This window comes from Narcine bancroftii, chromosome 8 (assembly GCF_036971445.1).
Source record: "Narcine bancroftii isolate sNarBan1 chromosome 8, sNarBan1.hap1, whole genome shotgun sequence".
NCBI lineage: Eukaryota > Metazoa > Chordata > Chondrichthyes > Torpediniformes > Narcinidae > Narcine > Narcine bancroftii.
In genome coordinates, this window is record NC_091476.1 from 144,681,150 (window position 1) to 144,697,940 (window position 16,791).

The following is a 16,791-nucleotide window of genomic DNA, read 5'->3' on the forward strand; positions in this document are numbered from 1 at the left end:
TTGTGCATTGGACCTCCACGCCGACGATAAAAATGACACACCGATCCTGGCATCTGTAATGCTGAATCAAACTAGCCCTCATCCGATTGCCCACTAAATGATGCAGATCGAGGTGAATGGACATAAAATGAACTGGCTGCTTGACAGCAGCAGCAAGGAGAGTTGTATTCACCTGGACGTTGCCTGCAGACTCTCTCCCCCTGTTTGGCCGATGAGCAGCTCGATATTACTGGCAGCCAAAGACCACCAAACTGACATCGGGGGGTATTGTGTTGCATCTCTGACGGAGGGGGATGAGTGTTACGATAATTTCTCGCTACTTGATATGCCCCAACTCTGTGTTCTGATCCTCTTGGGCTTGGACTTCCAAAGCCAGTTCAAGAGTGTGATGATGGCGTTTGGAGGCTCCGAACCACCCTTCACAGTGAGCAACCTACATACAGCTCGCCAACCCCTCCCCCAGCTCCGGCTTGCAGCCTCACCATCCTTCGAGTATCCCCTCTGTCGCTATTCATGAACCTCACCCTGGATTGTCGACCCATTGCTACCAAGAGCAGGTGCTACAGTGCTGAGGACATGGTGTTTATCCAGGCTGAGGTTCAGCAACTCCTGGTGGAGGGGATCATCGCCCCGAGTACCAGCCCCTGGAGAGCCCAGGTCCTGGTGGTCAGAGGTGGGAGCAAGCCATGACTGGTCATTGACTACAATGAGCTTCACCCAACTCGACATTTACCCCCTTACCCGGATAGCCGACATGGTCAACAAAGTCACGCAATATCGTGTATTCTCAACCATTGACCTTAAGTCGGCCTATCACCAGTTTTCCCTCCGCCCCAGTGACTAAATTTATACAGGTTTTGAGGCTGACAGAAAACGTTTTCATTTTCTCCGGGTTCCCTTTGGTATTACCAACGATGTCTCAGCGTTTCAGAGGGTGACGGACAGGATGGTGGAGGAGCACAATCTGGCACCGACCTTCCCCTACCTCGATAGTGTCACCATCAGAAGGACCACGACACTATCCTAGCCTAATTTCTGAGGACTGCCAGATCCCTCAATCTTGCATACATTAAAGACAAGTGTGTCTTTAATACCAATCGCCTGGCTCTCCTAGGATGCGTTGTGGCATTTGGTGTCACATGTGGCCCCTAATGGAGCTCCCAGTCCTGAACACCCTGAAAGCACTGAAGAGGTGACTGGGGCTGTTTCCCCTACTATGCGCAATGGGTGCCCAACTACGCTGATAAGGCTCACCCCCTCATTAGGTTCACAACGTTTCCATTATCGGCGGAGTCCCAGACTGCTTTTCAACAGATCTGAGAGGACATCACAAAGGCCATAATGCCATGACGAATCCATCCCTTTTCAGGTGGAGAGCTAGCCACCACACTAAACCAGACAGGCAGGCAAGTAGCCTTTTATTCCCCATACCCTCCATGGCCCTGAGACATGGCATTCCTCGGTCGAGAAGGAGGCACAGGCAATCATTGAGGCGGTGCGCCACTGGCACCACTACCTGGCTGGGAAATGATTTACTTTGCTGACGGACCAACGGGCTGTTGCTTTCATGTTCAACATGCAGCAGCAGGGTAAAATCAAGAATGACCAAATCCTCAGGTGGGGAATTGAGAAATGATGCTGTGAATTGGACTGGGAACATCAAACACAAATGGCAGTTGTTCAAACAATTGTTCCCACTGTATCTGTAAGTCATTGGACTCGATAGCAAACCAGATGCGCGGAAGATTGCACTGCTACTGCGGGACTTCAAGGACTAGAGGTTTTCAACACATTTGTTTTTGCCAAGGCAGAAGACGGGCAAGTTTGACAAGATTATTGAGATGTTTGATGAACATCATTCACCGAAGCAAAATGAGATGTTCTAGAGATACCTGTTTCACGCGTGCATGCAGCTGGAGGCAGAGAACTTTGATACTTTCTTAACAAACTTAAAACTAAAAGCAAGAACATGCAGGTTTGGATTGCTGCAAGATTCATTAATTTGTGATCAAATTATGTTTGCAATTAGTGATAAGATTCTCTTGATGTTTTCTATTTAAAATGATAAATAAAATATCACAAAAAGAAAGTGAGAGAGGTTGCTACAAGACACAGGACATACCTTGACTGGAGCTATGAAGATGTGTCACGTCAGTGAAATAGCTCTACAGCACGCAAAAAGGGTTGGAGAGAGTGCAAACACCAGTGAAGATGAAGGCTTAGCCATAGCCACAGTGTGTGTCCACACACAAACAGTAAATGAGACAAAAGAAACAACAAAAAGATAAAGAGACATTCAATTGCAAATGGAGTGGTACTCAACATGCATCAAAAAAAATGCTCAGCCCATGAAAAAGTCTGTAATAAGTGCAAAGAGCAGAATCACTATGCAAAGCAACGCTTTTCCAAAGGGAAACAAAACAGAAGTGAAAGTGGGCCCACTAGAACACACTATAGCAGAAACTGCTCTCAGTGATGCACTCTTCGTCGGCATGGGAGTGCAGGAAGATTTTAAACCAATAGACACTGAACAGCCAAGCATGAACAGTTGATCAGGACAAGTGGACTGTGTTATTGCATGCAAATGGAGCAGATATTACTTTCAAGCTGGATGGGGGCAAAGGTAAATTCGATCTGGGAGTGCGACATCAGGGCAATGAACAACAAATTAACACTTCAGGAGTTACAGGAAAAGGTTAAACAGGTTAGGACTTTATTCCCTGGAGCATAGAAGAATGAGAGGAGATTTGACAGAGGTATTTAAAATGATGAGGGGTATAGACAGAGTAAATGTAGATAGGCTTTTTCCATTGAAGGGAGGTGAGATACAAACCAGAGGACATGGGTTAAGGGTGAAAGGGGAAAAGTTTAGGAGAAACTTCTTCACAGAGAATGGTGGGAGTGTAGAATGAGCTGCCAGGTGAAGTGGTGAATGTGGACTTAATTTAAACATTTGAGAAGAATTTGGACAGGTACATGATGGGAGAAGTATGGAGGGCTATGGACTGGCTATGGACTAGGCAGAAAAATAATTTGGCATGGATTAGAAGGGGCCTGTTTCTGTGCTGGAACATCAAAGAAACGAGCATGGATAACTTCAATAATGTAGCTCATTTACTATTGAAAAACCACAAAAGCCTCAATGAAACAAAAACAGTGAGCAGATTACCAGCAAAAAGAACGAATATCAGGGCTAGATCTTCCATGTAATTCATGGACAGCTCTGAGCAGGTTGTGAATCAAGATGTGGTCACCCTTTTGACCTCTAAAATACTCAACTGAAGTCTTAGCTGTGACCCCAGCAATGGAAGTCAAACATGAAACATTCTGTCAAGGACTGAACTTTCCTACCTTTCTCAAAATGCAGAAAGGACATGAAGGCAGCCATACTAGGCAATGTAAACATGTTCCAAAGCCTGCACATCAATATTAACTATTGCTAATCTTGTCATTCAACACATTGCTATTCTTTTCCAGTCACCATAGAAACATTGAACAAACGAGCCACTGGAGGAACTCAGAGAAACGTGATAGGCTGCAGACACTGTGATTGTAGTAAAAACATCAAAATGCTGGAGGAACTTTCGGCATCTATAGGAGACAAAGATATATTATTGATATTTCTGGCCTGAGACATTCTGCAAGGAAAAACTCAGAAAAGACAGAAGGATATATCAGAAAGTCTCAGAATTCAAACAATGGGGGAGGAATCCAGACCAACAAAAGGTGTTAATTGGATGTAATAAAGGACTAGGTAGAATTTAATATGTCTGTGCGAAAGGAGACAGGGAATGGAGAGTCCACAGGGGAAGCAAGGGGGTGTGTGGGGATGTCTAGAGGAACTCAACGGGTTAGGCAGCATCCAGGGTGGACATGTTCAGTCGGTGTTACTGCTCTAGACTTGATTGGCCTCTTCCACACATTGGAGAATTTGGAACCACGGAGTAACAATCACAGATTAAGATTTTAGACAGGGAACTGGATAGGGAACTGCAAGGTGACAAGGAACGATTATGGGATTGGATTTGACGATTCCTTTACAAAGTTTCTGCATGAATCCAATTCAAGTGCTGCCCTGTGGAATTAGGAAATGTGAAATGTCTACAAGAGATTTAATGATTCAGAGAGCTGTATATATTTCAAATTTTCCATCCTTGAGGTGTGAAATCTCAGTCAAACAATATATTCAAGGCTAATAATAAATGATCAATGAATATGGAGATCAGGTGGGAAAGTGGACATGTATACCACTCCTGCTTCTATTCCTTGGTTCTTCTGAGATTAAACATTCAGGCTTAGAGGGTTCCAAATCCCATTATTTTGAGCATAAGAAAGATTGAAACAGAAACCTAGATATCACATTTTATTAATACAAATGTATTTACCTATCAAGTAAACCAGCAATTGTCTGTAGCAAAAAATATTCTGTAACAAAGATGGATAGTATATTAATGCAATATAACCATCCTATTTTATGGTGTTTTGATATAATTTTTTAATATTTTAAAAATACATTAAATCTTCCCTTGTTGGAGACAGCATTTTGTATTTGGAGAGTTCAATACTTTCACAGTGGTTTGAATGTAATTATGCAGCCTTCTTGCTTGGGTCTACTCCCAGAGACAATTTTTCCTCTCAATTCATGTAATTTAAAACTGATGACATAAATAGTGCTGTATTTTCAACTTTCTTCGTTATTGAGAAATATGATGCAGGTTTTAAAACCGACACATGCTTCTTGTCCACAAGTCATAGTGCTGAATGGTAAACCTGCATCACAGAGCCACCAGGCATTGACAACAATCTTTCCTGTTGCCTGCTTTAGGCTGTGCTGCTTCTTTCCCACCTGCATGATAATTTAGTGCGTGGCAAAGATCAGCCTTACAGCTGAGTGGGCGTTGCAACGCACATGATGTACTTAGGCCTCTAGAGTGCTTCTTGCACAGATGGGATAACTTTTACGATGCAAACATTTTTCTTTGTGGATGTTTCTGACTCCGCACTCAGTTCAACAAATGGCGTTGCGTATTCTGGTTCTTGGTTTGGAAATGGTTCAGCATATTCATGGTTCTTCCCCAAAAATGGAACATCATAGTGATTCACGACAAGTGGTATGGTGTAACCATCATCGATCGGAGGTTTGAACGTTGATGACGCCTTTTGGGCTGTGATGCCACCTTGGATAATGTCAGGTTCTGCGTACTCTAATGGAAGAATGGGGCAAAGTCAGTTATTCGTTAAACATGTACAGTAAGAAACATCTGGGCAGTACGTATGGTGTAGTGATTAACGCAATGTTTTTACAGCACCAGTGATCGGGACTGGGGTTCAAATCCTGTGTTGTCTGTAAGGAGTTTGTACATTCTCCCCATGTCTGCATGGGTTTTTCCTGGGGGCTCCGGTTTCGTCCTACCATTCAAAAAGTACCAGGGGTTGTAGGTTAATTGGGTGTAAATTGGGCAGCATGGTCTTGTGGGCAAAGGTGGCCTGTTACTGTGCTGTATGTCTAAATTTAAATAAAAAAAAATAGTATCAGAAACACAGGACATAGTCTTTCTGAATGATGCTTCAGATTGGTTACATCTTTCACCTTATACCTTATACCCATATGCACCATGTCATTTTGAGAATTACTCAGATACAAATTGTAATGACCACTGGCTGCGATACATCGTTATAGACTAAGGTAAAACACAAAAGTCTGCAGATACTATAGATGAAGTAAAAACATAATGCTGGAGAAACTCAGCAGTGTATATAGCAAAGATAAAGATACATAACCTACGTTTCGGGCTTGAGCTCTTCAAGGTATGAGCAAAATGCAGGCAGGCACCAGGCACTGTTTGACCTGCTGAGTTTCTCCAGCACTGTGTTTTTACTTTCACTGCTGAGGATTCATGTACACAGAAGGACAATCAGATCACTTCGTACTTCTTTCCTCATCTCTTGTCACTCAAATCTTCTTCCCCAATGTTGCCATATTTTTAACCAAAAATAGACTTTATTCACAATAATTTATTTATAAAATGAAACCATTCAAAGTCACTTCCCACCATTGTATCCATATGTTTCCATCACTACATTTTTACATTCATTTCTATTTACTCTATTTTCACCTTGTCGTTACCTCTCTGTAGTATGAGAGACTTCCCCTCAATGGGAGGACTTTAGACTGTAGTCCTTCCCCACAGCCCTCTCGTGTTGGCTGCACCAAGCCTCAGTGCAACTCTCAGCACATACTCCTGCAGCCTGGAATGTGCCAGTCAGCAGGATTCCTGTACTGACATCTCCGTGCACTAAGACTAATAGGTTTCGGACAGACCAAAGGCTGCCTTTCACTGAGTTGATAGTTTTCTAGCAGTTCTGGATGTCTGACTCTGAGGGCACCCAAGGAACATCCTGTAAATCAGAGTCCTCTGCTGCTTGACTCTTGCATCCTTCTCCAGACCCCCTAGGCAAATCTGCATCCTCCAAAGAGGTGGGCAACTCTCTCCATACCACCACAGTCATGGGACAATGTGCATTGTAAATGATTATACTGCACTTGCTGTACCCTCAACCCATCTATTTTTAACCAAGAGCTTCCTGTTCTCCCCATGTCTGCATGGTTTTCCTCCGGGTGCACCGGTTTTCTCCCACCCTTTAAAACATACAGGAGTTGTAGGTTAATTAGGGTATTTGAGCAGCATGGGCTTGAGGGCCAGAAGAGTATGCCCTACCAATAGAAAAGGACGAGGCTGATCTGGCCTCGCCCTGTTTTTCTGCCTGTTCTCCATAAACATTCATTCCATTAGTCTAAAAAGGAGTCAATAACTCATTCCTGGAGTGGCGATGTTGTGTTACAACTGTACAGGACATTGGTGAAACCACACTTGGAGTATTATGTGCCGTTCTGGTTTCCCAGTTACAGGGAAGGTATAATTAAGCTCTCAAGTCAAGTTTATTGTCATCTGATTGTACAAGTACAACCCAACGAAACTGTTCTCTGGTCTTTGGTGCAAAACATGCAGAAACACAACAACTGTACATGACACACAGACATACATATGCAGGAAAAATATACATGTACACAAATAAATATTATTTTGTAAATATGAGAGCCTTAGATGGTTAGTGTGAGCAGCTCCTTTGGTCATTCTCACTGCATGCTCAGGATTAGAAAAAATTCCAGAGGGTTGTTTTAACTTGGCCTGTGACATCAAGGGTACCAGACTTCACTCCATCGAGGACATCTACAAGAGGTGGTGTCTTAAGAAAGCAGCCTCGATCCTCAAGGACACTAACCACCCAGGCCATGCCCTCTTCACTCTGCTACCATCAGGAAAAAGTTACGGGAGCCTAACAACAAACACTCAGCAGCACGATAAAGGTTCCATTATTGTCACATAATATTGCTTTTAGAATGTAACATACATGAAGTTCTTTAATTTTGTCTACCATAAGGCAAACAGAGTCGCCACTTTGTCCAGCGCTCCTCACAGAAACCTCTCCAAGTACTGACCAGGCCTGTGCCTGCTTAGCTTCCGAGATCAGATGTATTCAGGCTATTGGGTGCTGAGACAGCTTCTTCCCTTCTGCCATCAGATTCCTGAATAATCAATGAACCAAAGACACTGCCTTACTTTGATTTTTTGTGCACTATTTTTATTTATTATTGTAAAGTGGTTTATTTGAATGTTTGCACTGTGACGCTGTTGCAAAACAACGAATTTCATTACTTGTTCATGACAATATAAATTCTGATTCAGATTCTGATGTTCCAAGAAGCTGTTCCATAGCCTCCCCTGTTGGGAGCAGCTAAAAGATGCTGAGTTCAGGGTGGAAGGGGTCCTCAATGATTTTGTGCACCCTCTTTTTTGACAATTATCCCAGTAGATCACGTGAATGGGGAAAGGAGACACTAGTGATCCTCTCTGTCAGTCTTATGGTCCTGTACATTGACCTCCAATCCATTTCTCTGCAGCAACCATACCACACTGTGATGCAGCCTCCTGGAGAAGGTTGACATAATGGCGGCCGGAAGCCTTGCCTGCTTCAGTCTTCTCAGGAAGTGTAGTTGTTGTTGTGCCTTCCTGACAAGTGAGGAGATGTTGAGTGTCTATGATAGGTCATTAGTTAAGTAAACTCCAAAAACATGGTGCTCTCCACTCTCTCTACTATAGAGTTGTTGATGTGTAGTGGAGGGTGGTCGTTCCCGGTCCTCCTGAAGTCCACAATCTTCTCCTTCATCTTGTTCACATTGAGACTCAGGTTGTTACTCTTGCACCATATCACAAGATTTTCCACCTCTTCTCTGTAGTGAGATTCATCCTTGTTGCTGATGAGGCCGACTATTGTGTCATTTTCAAACTTGATGACGCTGTTGGAACTGGATCTGATGATGCAGTCGTGAGACATAGAGGGGGGGGGGGGAGAAAGAATTCAGGAACATGTGGTTGAGATTTGTGGGCTTGAATACAATGAGAGGTTGGACAGACTGGGATCTTTCTCCCTGGAGTGTAGAAGACTGAGGGGAGAACTTGTATGGGCATATAAATCATGAGGGACAAAGATATGTAAATTGTCATATTATTTTTTCCCAGGGCAGGCAGTCAAAAACCAAAAGGCATAGATTTAAAACAAGTGGGAAATATTTAAAAGGAACCCAAGGAGCAACTTTTTCAGAGGAAGTGGTAAAGGTGGGTACAATTGTAATGTTTAAAAGGAATTTTGACAGGTAAGTGAATAAGAAGGGTTCAGAGGGATATAGGTCAAAAGCAGGCAAATGGAACTAGATTGGGTAGACAACTCAGGTAGCAGGAACACAATGGGCTGAAGGGCCTGTTTCTGTATTGTGAATTTCCATGACTCCAGGACGACTACTCTCAACCTTTTTTCAACTTTGGACCCTTTGGAAACTCCTCAAAATTTATGGGTCACCTTCCCTGTGAAGCAGTCGTTTGCTTGGTTTCTTCCATCTTCTCTCCTCCCAAAACCATAAGGTGAAAAGAAAACAAGGCTTTTACTTAAATGTGTTGTTGTCCCCCATTGAGAATGGCCGTATCAGGATATACTTAATGAAAGCCTCCACAGCTCTCTGGAAATTCCTCCCTATCTTCTTCATAAATGGTGTCTCTTCATTCTGAAATGATGTGCCCTGGTTTTAGATTCTCCCTTCATGGAAACATCCTCTTTGCATCCACTCTGTCAATCCTACACATTTCATTAAAATCTACCTCACCCTGAAATGTTATTGGCATCAGGTGTAAATAAATATAATACAATTTAAATTTTGGAGGGCAAACAGGTAAATGAGGTTTGCTCTCCGAGACCAAGGGGTCTCCAGTGAGTGGGGCTGAAATATGGAGACATTTCTTCACTCAGTCAACATTAGATCATTGAATACTTTATTCAAGAAGACTGTGGACATGTCAACACAATGGGCAAGGAAACACATCAATCCCTCTATTTCATCATATGAGTGAGGAAAATTGGCATGGCATCTAATTCTACAGGATCACAAGTAAAAGCATCCTGTCAGGGGACATTGCAAGAAACTACAGAGGATAATGAACATGGCTCAGCCCATCACACCCCCCTCCCCTCCCCACTGACTACATCTCCAATTCCAAGTGCCTTGGAAAAGCAGCCAACATATTGAAAGACTCATACCACCATGCCCAAATGCTTTTCACCACCCTCCCATCAAGTAGAAAATTCACAAGCAAGAGATCACACCCCCTGCCCCCAAATTCAAGGACAGTTTCTTTCCCACTGTTGTCGGTCTCCAGAATGAACCTCAAAATGATAAAATTATGCTGCCTTTGCTTGGTACCAACTCTTCTCTCTCTGTAACCCTGCACTTCTATCCCGTGTCTTACTTGTTGTACTATTTCATCGGATGCAAGGATTGACAACGAGATAGACAACAGACTCGCCAAGGCAAATAGCGCCTTTGGAAGATTACACAAAAGCGTCTGGAAAAACAACCAACTGAAAAACCTCATAAAGATTAGTGTATACTCTCCTGTTCGGCTCCGAATCATGGGTCCTCTACCGGCATCACCTACGGCTCCTAGAACGCTTCCACCAGCGTTGTCTCCGCTCCATCCTCAACATTCATTGGAGTGACTTCATCCCTAACATCGAAGTACTCGAGATGGCAGAGGCCGACACATCGAATCCACGCTGCTGAAGATCCAACTGTGCTGGGTAGGTCATGTCTCCAGAATGGAGGACCATCGCCTTCCCAAGATCGTGTTATATGGTGAGCTCTCCACTGGCCACCGTGACAGAGGTGCACCAAAGAAGAGGTACAAGGACTGCCTAAAGAAATCTCTTGGTGCCTGCCACATTGACCACCGCCAGTGGGCTGATCTCGCCTCAAACCGTGCATCTTGGCGCCTCACAGTTCGGCGGGCAGCAACCTCCTTTGAAGAAGACTGCAGAGCCCACCTCACTGACAAAAGACAAAGGAGGAAAAACCCAACACCCAACCCCAACCAACCAATTTTCCCTTGCAACTGCTGCACTGTGTCTGCCTGTCCCGCATCGGACTTGTCAGCCACAAACGAGCCTGCAGCTGACGTGGACATTACCCCTCCATAAATCTTCGTCCGCGAAGCCAAGCCAAAGAGAAAGAGAAATATGAGATAGTCAACTGCTCTGCTTGCAAAACAATCTCTATCACTACATCTTGGTACATGTGACAATGAACTTGAACTTAGTTATCAGTTGCATTCCAAGCAGATATTGATAGGCTCCAAGTATTAAAGGAATAATGGATTATGGGGGAAAAAGGTGTTCCAAGAGTCGCGGTCAGGATGAAGAGGCTGATGAACGATTAATGCAGCAGTTAGCGTGACACCTTTACAGCAACAGCATTTGGGACGTTGTCTGTAAGGAACTTGTATGTTCTACCCATGTCTGTGTCATCCTCCTGGTGCTCCAGTGTCCTCCCTCTTGGGTGCAATTGAACAGCATGGGCTCATGGGCAAAAAGGGCCTTTTACCGTGCTGTCTGTCTACATTTAAAATTAAAATGCAAAAATTTGAATGGTCTATTCTTGAGGTGACTTTTCATGGACAGCATTTGAAAGCTCAGCTTTCAACACCATCATCCCTCAGTATTGGTCAGCTCCTGTAGAATCCTCTAAATCTGTGTCTCTTCACTTCCCTCTGCAACTGAATCCTTGACTTCCTCATTGGAAGACCAGTCAGTATGAATCAGAAACAATGTCTCCTCCTCAATGACAATCAACACAGGCACACCTCAAGGATGCGTGCTTAGCCCACTGCTGTACTCGTTCTTCATCCATGACTATGTGGCCAGACACAATTCAAATGCCATCTACAAATTTGCCGATCACCCCACAGTCATCGTTAGAATTACAGATGGCAATGAGGAAGCGTGCAGGAGTGAGATAGATCAGCTGATTGAGTGGTGTCACAACAACAACAACCTTGCACTGAATGTTTGCGAAATGAATGGACTGATTGTGGACTTTAGGAAGGAGAAATCAGGAGAACGCAAATCAGACCTCTGAGCAGTCAGTGGTGGAAAGGGTGATAAATGTTTGGGTGTCAACATCTCTGAAAATCTATCCTGGGGTCTTCAAGTTGATGCAATCTTGAAGAAGGTTTGCCAGCCACTATATGTCATTAGGAGTTTGATAAGATTTATTTTGTCACCCAAAACTCTTTCAATTTTTTTAAAAACAGTTGTACTGTAGAGATCATTCTGATTGGTTGCATCACTGTCTGGTATGGAGATGCCAATGCAGGGGACAGGAAAAAGCTAGAGAATTGTGAACTCAGCCCATGGCATCACGGGCATCACTCCATCAAGGGCATCTGCAAGAGGTGTGCCTTAAGAAAGCAGCCTTTATCCTCAAGGACCTCCACCACCCAGGAGATACAGGAACCTGATGACAAACATCCAGCAGCGCAAGCACAGCTTCTTCCCTCCGCCATCAGATTTCTGATTGGACAATGAATCACAGACACTAGCTCACTTTTTCTCCTCTTTTGCATTTATTTATTTAAAAATATTATTTACTGCAATTTTGCAGCTGTGATGCTGCTGCAAAGCAACACATTTTGTAACACATTTGTGACTATAAATTCTGGTTCCTGATCCTACCTTAGTTAGGAAGGGAATTCCGATGTGCTGTAATTACTTGTCCCCAATACTAGATGGCGCTGCTGCCATCCTATCTGCAACATTGAGCTGTAGGCCATGTGCTTTTTCCACCAATTAGTGTCCTTCACCCATGACAAGATCTTTGACTTTTATCCCTCAAATTGAGTTAATAAAACTGTCCCTCAGATTTAAACTATCAACTTGTGTTTGAGGAAGTAAGTTCCAGACTTATGCCTTGTAGAAGTGTTACGGAACCTCAGTCTGTAGGAACTAGAATCAGAATTTATTGTCATGAACAAGTCTCAAAATTTGTTGTTTTGAAGCAGCGTCACAGTGCAAACATTCATATAAACCACCGTACAACAATAAATAAAAAGTCAAAGTAAGGCAGTGATCTTTCAGGAATCTGATGGCAGTGGGGAAGAAGCTGTCCTTGTGCCACTGAGTGCTTATCTTTAGGCTCCTGTACCTTTTTCCTGATGGCAGCAGAGTGAAGGGGGCATGGCCTAGGTGGTGGGGGATCTTGACGATAGCGGCTGCTTTCTTAAGACACCGCGTCTTGTAGATGTCCACGATGGAATGAAGACTGGTGGCTGTGATGTTTCAGGCTGAATTAATAACCCTTTGGAGTTTATTCTTGTCCTGAGAGTTGCCGCCTCCATAGCAGACAGTGATACAATCAGCCAGAAAAGCTCTACATGGTACACCTGTAGAAGTTTTCAAGTCTTTGGTGACATATCGAATCTCCTCAAATACGTCACAAAGTATAGCTACGGGCGAGCCTTCTTCGTGATTGCATTGATATGGAGGCTCCAGTACAGATCCTTGGAGATGTTGTCACCCAGGAGTTTGAAGTTCTTGGCCCTCTTCAGAAACACCAAGACGGCAGATGCTGGAATCTTGAACAAACAATGAGTTGCTGGTGGGGCTTAGTGGGTGGGGAACGGTCAATGTTTCAGGCTGGCTATCTGCATCTCAGTCTGGTGCTGTGGCTGATCAACATCAGATCAGAGGTCAATCCATGCGACTGTAAAAGTGACAGAGAGGAACACTGAAATCTCCCTCCCCTCCCCTTGATGTTATTTACCAGGATCATTGTTTAAAGAAGGCTTGTAAAAATCCCTACCACCCTGCACACAACAATTTTCAGCTACAACCACTGGGAAAGAGATACAAGAATATCAGAGCCAACACAACCAGGCTGAGGAACAGCTTCTTCCCACGGGCAGTGAGACTGTTGAATGTCTGGTGAACTACTGAAACAACTTTCTGAGACGCTACTATTTATTAATAATATTTATTTTAAATATATGTACTATACTTGTCTGTATGTATGCTTGCACCATTTTGTACTATGGAACTGGGAATGCTGTTTTGTCAGGTTGTACTGGTAACAATCAGTGGAGAAGGGTTCGGAGAGCTCATTGGTGTATCTGACCCAACCTTGTTGGTTTTCGTGCAGTTGGATAACCATGTTGAGGAACTTGGGGGGGCATCCAAGGCGCTCTAGTATTTGCCAAAGCCCTTTCCTGCTCACGGTGTCAAAGGCTTTGGTGAGGTCAACAAAGGTGATGTGGAGTCCTTTGTTTTGTTCTCTGCACTTTTCTTAGAGCTGTCTGAGGGCAAAGACCATGTCAGTAGTTCCTCTGTTTGCGCGAAAGCCACACTGTGATTCTGGGAGGACATTTTCGGCGACACTAGGTATTAGTCTATTAAGGAGAATCCTAGCAAAGATATTGCCTGTAATGGAGAGCAGTGAGATTCCCCTGTAGTTTGAGCAGTCTGATTTCTCGCCTTTGTTTTTGTACATGGTGATGATGATGGCATCACGAAGGTCCTGAGGCAGCTTTCCTTGGTCCCAGCAGAGCATGAAAAACTCATGCAGTTTGGTATGCAGAGCTTTGCCGCCAGCCTTCCAGACCTCTGGGGGGGATTCCATCCATACCTGCTGCTTTGCCACTTTTCAGTTGTTCAATTGCCTAATATGTCTTTTCCCGGGTAAGGACATCATCCAGCTCTAGCCTCAAGGGTTGTTGAGGGAGCTGGAGCAGGGCGGATTCTTGGACTGAGCGGTTGGCACTGAAAAGGGATTGGAAGTGTTCTGACCATCGATTGAGGATGGAGATCTTGTCACTGAAGCAAGGCTGCGTCCTCACACCAACCCTCTTTACTATCTTCTTCAGCATGATGCTGAAACAAGCCAATAAAGACCTCAACAATGAAGACGGTTTTGACATCCGGTACCGCACGGATGGCAGTCTCTTCAATCTGAGGTGCCTGCAAGCTCACACCAAGATACAAGAGCAACTTGTCCGTGAACTACTCTTTGCAGACGATGCCGCTTTAGTTGCCTACGCAGAGCCAGCTCTCCAGCGCATGATGTCCTGTTTTGCGGAAACTGCCAAAATGTTTGGCCTGGAAGTCAGCCTGAAGAAAACTGAGGTCCTCCATCAGCCAGCTCCCCACCATGACCACCAGCCCCCCCACCCCCCACATCTCCATTGGGCACACAGAACTCAAAACGGTCAACCAGTTTACCTACCTTGGCTGCACCATTTCATCTGATGCAAGGATCGACAAAGAGATAGACAACAGACTCGCCAAGGCAAATAGCGCCTTTGGCAGATTACACAAAAGTCTGGAAAAACAACCACCTGAAGAAACACACAAAGATCAGCGTGTACAGAGCCATTGTCATACCCATGCTCCTGTTCAGCTCCGAATCATGGGTCCTCTACCGGCATCACCTACGGCTCCTTGAACGCTTCCACCAGCGTTGTCTCCGCTCCATCCTCAACATTCATTGGAGCAACTTCATAACCAACATCGAAGTACTCGATGGCAGAGGCCGACATCATCGAATCCACGCTGCTGAAGATCCAACTGCGCTGGGTAGGTCACGTCTCCAGAATGGAGGACCATCGCCTTCCCAAGATTGTGTTCTATGGCGATCTCTCCACTGGCCACCGAGACAGAGGTGCACCAAAGAAGAAGTACAAGGACTGCCTAAAGAAATCTCTTGGTGCCTGCCACATTGACCACCGCCAGTGGGCTGATCTCACCTCAAACCTTGCATCTTGGCGCCTCACAGTTCGACGGGCAGCAACCTCCTTTGAAGAAGACCGCAGAGCCCACCTCATTGACAAAAGACAAAGGAGGAAAAACCCAACACCCAATCCCAACCCACCAATTTTCCCCTGCAACCGCTGCAACCATGTCTGCCTGTCCCGTATCGGACTTGTCAGCCATAAAAGAGCCTGCAGCTGACGTGGACATTTACCCCTCCATAAAACTTCATCCACGAAGCCAAGCCAAAGAAGAAGAAAGAAGAATTATAAATCCAGTGATGATAAGTGAGGTTCTTTATTGCAGGACGGGTGATGTGTTATTGCAGCACAGTGTTTTTAGCATTACCATATATTTGGGTGTAATAGTCAAATTTTGTGGACCAATTTTTAGGATAAAATTAAGGGATTAACTATTACACACACACTACTTTTGACTTCAATAAGTCCCTGCGTAGTTCGAGGCACCAGGAGCATGTATAGGTGGGTGACCAGGGTCCAAGGTGAGACCCCGTGGTTGGGAGTTTGGATGGATGGGTGACCAGGACCGGGTGGTAAATCTACATTTGGGGAGCTCTGATGTGGGCAGCCGGGTCCTAGGCGGGAGTCCACGGTTGGGATGTCAGGAGCTCTGGTGGGTGGCCGGGGCCGAACCGATGTCCGCGGACAGGCAATCATGATCTTGGATTGGTGGGCATCCGGGGCCTAGGTGAGAGTCCAAGGTTGGGATATTGGGAGCTTTGATGGGTGGGCAGCCAGGGCCAAAGATAAGGGGTCAACTTTTTATGGGTGATATATGTAAGATACCAGATGTTTGGGCCAAAAATTGGGTGTCAACTTTTACATGGTATCAACTATTACATGTATATCCCCACATTATGATGTAGAAAATTAAATTCATGCATTCAGCATGGTAACAGGCCCTTCCAGCCCACATGGTTGAGCCCAATTACAACCTCAGTACGATTTGAAAGGTGGGCGGAAACCAGAGCACCCGGAGGAAACCCACACAGACATGGAAGAACGTACAAACTCCTTACAGACAGCTCCAGATTTGAACCCGGGTTGCCGTGCTGTAATAGAATTGCACTAACTGCTACACTAACTGTGTGCGAATGGAACGGGCTGCCGAAAGAGGTGGTTGAGGCAGGTATTACTGGCCCCCATTCTAACAACCTTTAATAGGAGCATAATTGATAGTGTCCTGTCTGGCTGCATCTTCGTGTGGTACGGAATCTGCAAAGCATCAGACCAGAAATCTATAAAGATGATCATTAAAACAGCTGAGAAAGTCAAGGGAAGAGTAATATCACTGGATAACAAAGAGTTTGCTTCCTGAAACCTTTTGGGTGTATTTTATGCATTTTGAGCTGCTGATCATGAAATTCACCTGAAAAATTCCTCTCATGTACTTTTTTTTTAAAGCTATAACCTATTTTTGTGATTTTCTGTCATATTTTAAGTCTACTTCAAGCTACAAAACCACTAAATGCAACATGTCATTGAAAATTCATTTTCTGCATTCGCACTTGGACGTCTTCCCCGCTGATCTTCGGGCAGTCGATGATAAACATGGTGAAAGGTTTCACCAGAACATTTTAACCAT

The 16,791-nt window shown here is 44.5% G+C and overlaps 1 protein-coding gene across 2 annotated transcripts in view; it reads right to left on the reverse strand.

Moving 5' to 3' along the window:
* Window positions 1-4,348: 4,348 nt before the first annotated feature.
* LOC138741310 (discoidin, CUB and LCCL domain-containing protein 1) overlaps window positions 4,349-16,791 on the reverse strand; it is a 139,524-nt gene continuing 127,081 nt past the window's right edge. For both annotated transcript variants that reach the window (XM_069895168.1, XM_069895170.1), the window contains one exon: window positions 4,349-5,204. In XM_069895168.1, the coding sequence (XP_069751269.1) occupies window positions 4,927-5,204 (278 nt within the window). In that variant the 3' untranslated portion in view covers window positions 4,349-4,926. The remainder of the gene's footprint in view (window positions 5,205-16,791) is intronic.